The sequence below is a fragment of the Gallinula chloropus genome (assembly GCF_964237585.1).
Source record: "Gallinula chloropus genome assembly, contig: HAP1_SCAFFOLD_367, whole genome shotgun sequence".
Lineage (NCBI taxonomy): Eukaryota > Metazoa > Chordata > Aves > Gruiformes > Rallidae > Gallinula > Gallinula chloropus.
Window position 1 is genome coordinate 71,856 of NW_028168783.1, and position 2,723 is coordinate 74,578.

The following is a 2,723-nucleotide window of genomic DNA, read 5'->3' on the forward strand; positions in this document are numbered from 1 at the left end:
CAGGGCAAATTAGGGGTGTCCCCCCACCCAGGGGAACCCGCTGTAGCCCCCTCAACACTCGGCATCCCCATGGTCGGGGGGGTCCCCAGGAGTGTTTCAGGACATCCCCAAGGTTGGGGCAGGTGTCGTGTCCGTGTGTCCCCCCCCCTCCACACACACTCCCCCTCCCCACCCCCCCCCAAAGACCAGCATCACCACCGGGAGAGCTGCTGGGGTGACTTTATTGCCCCCCGAACCCCCCCGGCGCCCCGCAGAAGGCAGGGCCCAATCCTGCCACGGTGCAGTCGGCCGTGGCCATGGGGCAGCGGCCGCAGCGGCAGCCCAGGGCCACCGGGACGCTGACGCCGGGGTCGGTCCCGGGGGGGCAGCCCCCCAGCACCCACCGCTCGTAGCGCACCCCCAGGTAGGTGCAGGCAGACTGGGACGGGGTGCCCAGGGGGCTGCGGTACACCGGTTCCTGGGGAGGGGGAAAAGGGTCACCCCCACCCCCAAATACCCTCCAGCACCCCCAGACCGCCCCCCCCCCCCCTCCAAGCCCTTTAATTCTCCAGCCCCCCACCCCAAATAACACCCCCAGACCCCTAAATGCCCCCCCATTACCCCAAATGCCCCCCTACATCCCAAATATTCTTCCCCCCACCCTAACCCCCGACCCCCCCCGACCCCCATATGCCCCCCCCCCCCCAACACCCCCGGATACCCATGTACCTCCCCATCACCCCATGCCCCCCGTGTCCCCCCACCCTGAAACCCCCTCAGCCCCCCCCCCCAGGCCCCCAACGCTCAAGTCCCCCAACCCCGTGTCCCTCCCGTGCCCCCATGTTCTCCCAGCCCCCCTCAGCCCCCCCATAACCCCTGATAGCCCCCATGCCCCCCCAGTCCCCCGATGTCTCCACAGCCCCCCCAGCCCCCATGTCCCTCCAGCCCCCATAGCCCCCCCCCCCCTATGCCACCCTGCCCCCCACAACCTCTGATAGCCCCCAGCCCCCCCCAGTCCCCCGATGTCTCCACAGCCCCCCCCAGCCCCCATGTCCCCCCAGCCCCTACCCGCGTGCGGCAGTACCCCCCACAGGCCGTGGTGGTCACCGCCAGGCACTGCGGACACTCGTCCTTCTCCACGGCCACCGTCACGTTGATGGGACGACACGGGGGCGGACAGGGCCCCCCCCCACCACAGGGAGCCCCCCCACAACCGGGGGCCCCCCCACCACCAGGGGGTCCCCAATAAACAGAGGGTCCCCCACGGCTATGGGGGTCCCCAAGGACAGGGGGGTCCCCATCAGCATCACCAGGACCAGCAGCTGCGGGAGGATGTGGGGCAGCCCCAGCGGGGGGGGGGGGGGGGTGTGTCACCAAGGGCCCCCCCACCCCAGCCCCACAACTGCCCCCTGGTGTGGGGGGGGTCACCACGCCCCCCCCCCCCCCCCCAATCCTCATAAGTGCCCCATAGTATGTGGGGGGGGGTCCCATTGCCCCCACAGCCCCTCGACTGCCCCATGCTGGGGGTCACCATGGGCAGCCCCCCCCCCCCCCCCCCCCCCAGACCCTTAGCTGCCCCCAAATATTGGGAAGGGGTAGTCCCCATGGCTCCCTCCAGCTGCCCCCGACCCTCCAACCGCCCCACAACCCCCCCTCACCTGCGCACCCCCCATGGCGCCCTGGGGCCGGTTGCTCTGGGGGGTGGGTGCCGCGCTGTCCCCCCCTTTATCCTCCCCCCCACCCCCGGTTCCCCCTCATCCCCAAGGCTGCCGGGGGGGGGGGGGCCCAAGGCCACACAAGCGCCGGGGGCCGCGTTGCCCGGTGACACCCCCCGACTCCCCCCCCCCTCAATGTCCTTCGTGCCCCCCGCCTTGTCCCTGAGCCCCGGAGGGGTGGGTTGGGAAGGGGGGGGGTGTGTGTGTGTGTGTGTGTTTCCCACAACCCCCGGGGCAGCGCATGACACCCCCCACCCCCCCCTCCCGTGGGTGCCTATTTATAACGGGGGGGGGGGGGCGGGAAGGGGGGGGGGGGGTTTGGATCCGTTCCCCCCCCTCCTTTTTTTCCCTAGTGGGGGGGGCTGCCCCCTAAGTGTGGGGCAAATGATGGGGGGGGGGGGGGCTGCGCTGTGCGCCCCCCCCCAAGGGATGTTGTCGTGGGGGAGGGCGGTTGATGGACGGGACCCAGGCGCTGGGTGCTGCCCATCCCCCCCCCCGGATCTATTTATAGTGGGGGGGGGGGTGGGGCGGGGGGGGCCCGGGGGGGCAGCTGGGGCTGTCGCTCAGAGCCGCCGCCGCCGCCATGGCCGGGCCCTGGTCCCTGGGGCTGCTGCTGGGGCTGCTGCTGGTGTGGACCCCCCCCGGGGGGAAAGGGGGGGGCCTCGGGGGTCTCCATGGCAACGAGGAGCATCCCCATCCCCATGGTAACGGCGGGGGGCGGGGGGGGGGAAGCCCGGGATCTTTTTGGTGATGGAGAGAGGACCCCCCCGCGTAGTCATGGAGACGGGGAAGCCCATCGCCATCACCATGGCAACGGGGATCCCCATCGCCATCACCATGGCAACGGGGATCCCCATCGCCCCCACCTCAACGAGGAACCCCCCCACCTCCGGCGTTACCACGATGACGAGGAACACCCCCCCCACCATCCCCTTGACCCCCCCGGCCGTTACCATGACGACGAGGAACACTCCCCCTACCATCCCCTTGACCCCCCCGGCCGTTACTATGACGACGAGGAAGACCACG

The 2,723-nt window shown here is 71.2% G+C and overlaps 1 protein-coding gene across 1 annotated transcript; it reads right to left on the reverse strand.

Annotated features, from left to right (window-relative positions):
* Positions 1–203: 203 nt before the first annotated feature.
* LOC311204179 (lutropin subunit beta-like) lies at positions 204–1,781 on the reverse strand. Its single transcript, XM_084280640.1, is given in 4 exon segments — positions 204–457; positions 1,048–1,154; positions 1,157–1,301; positions 1,638–1,781. Coding segments are annotated over 4 exon segments (504 nt in total). The 5' UTR covers positions 1,653–1,781; the 3' UTR covers positions 204–220.
* Positions 1,782–2,723: the final 942 nt, after the last annotated feature.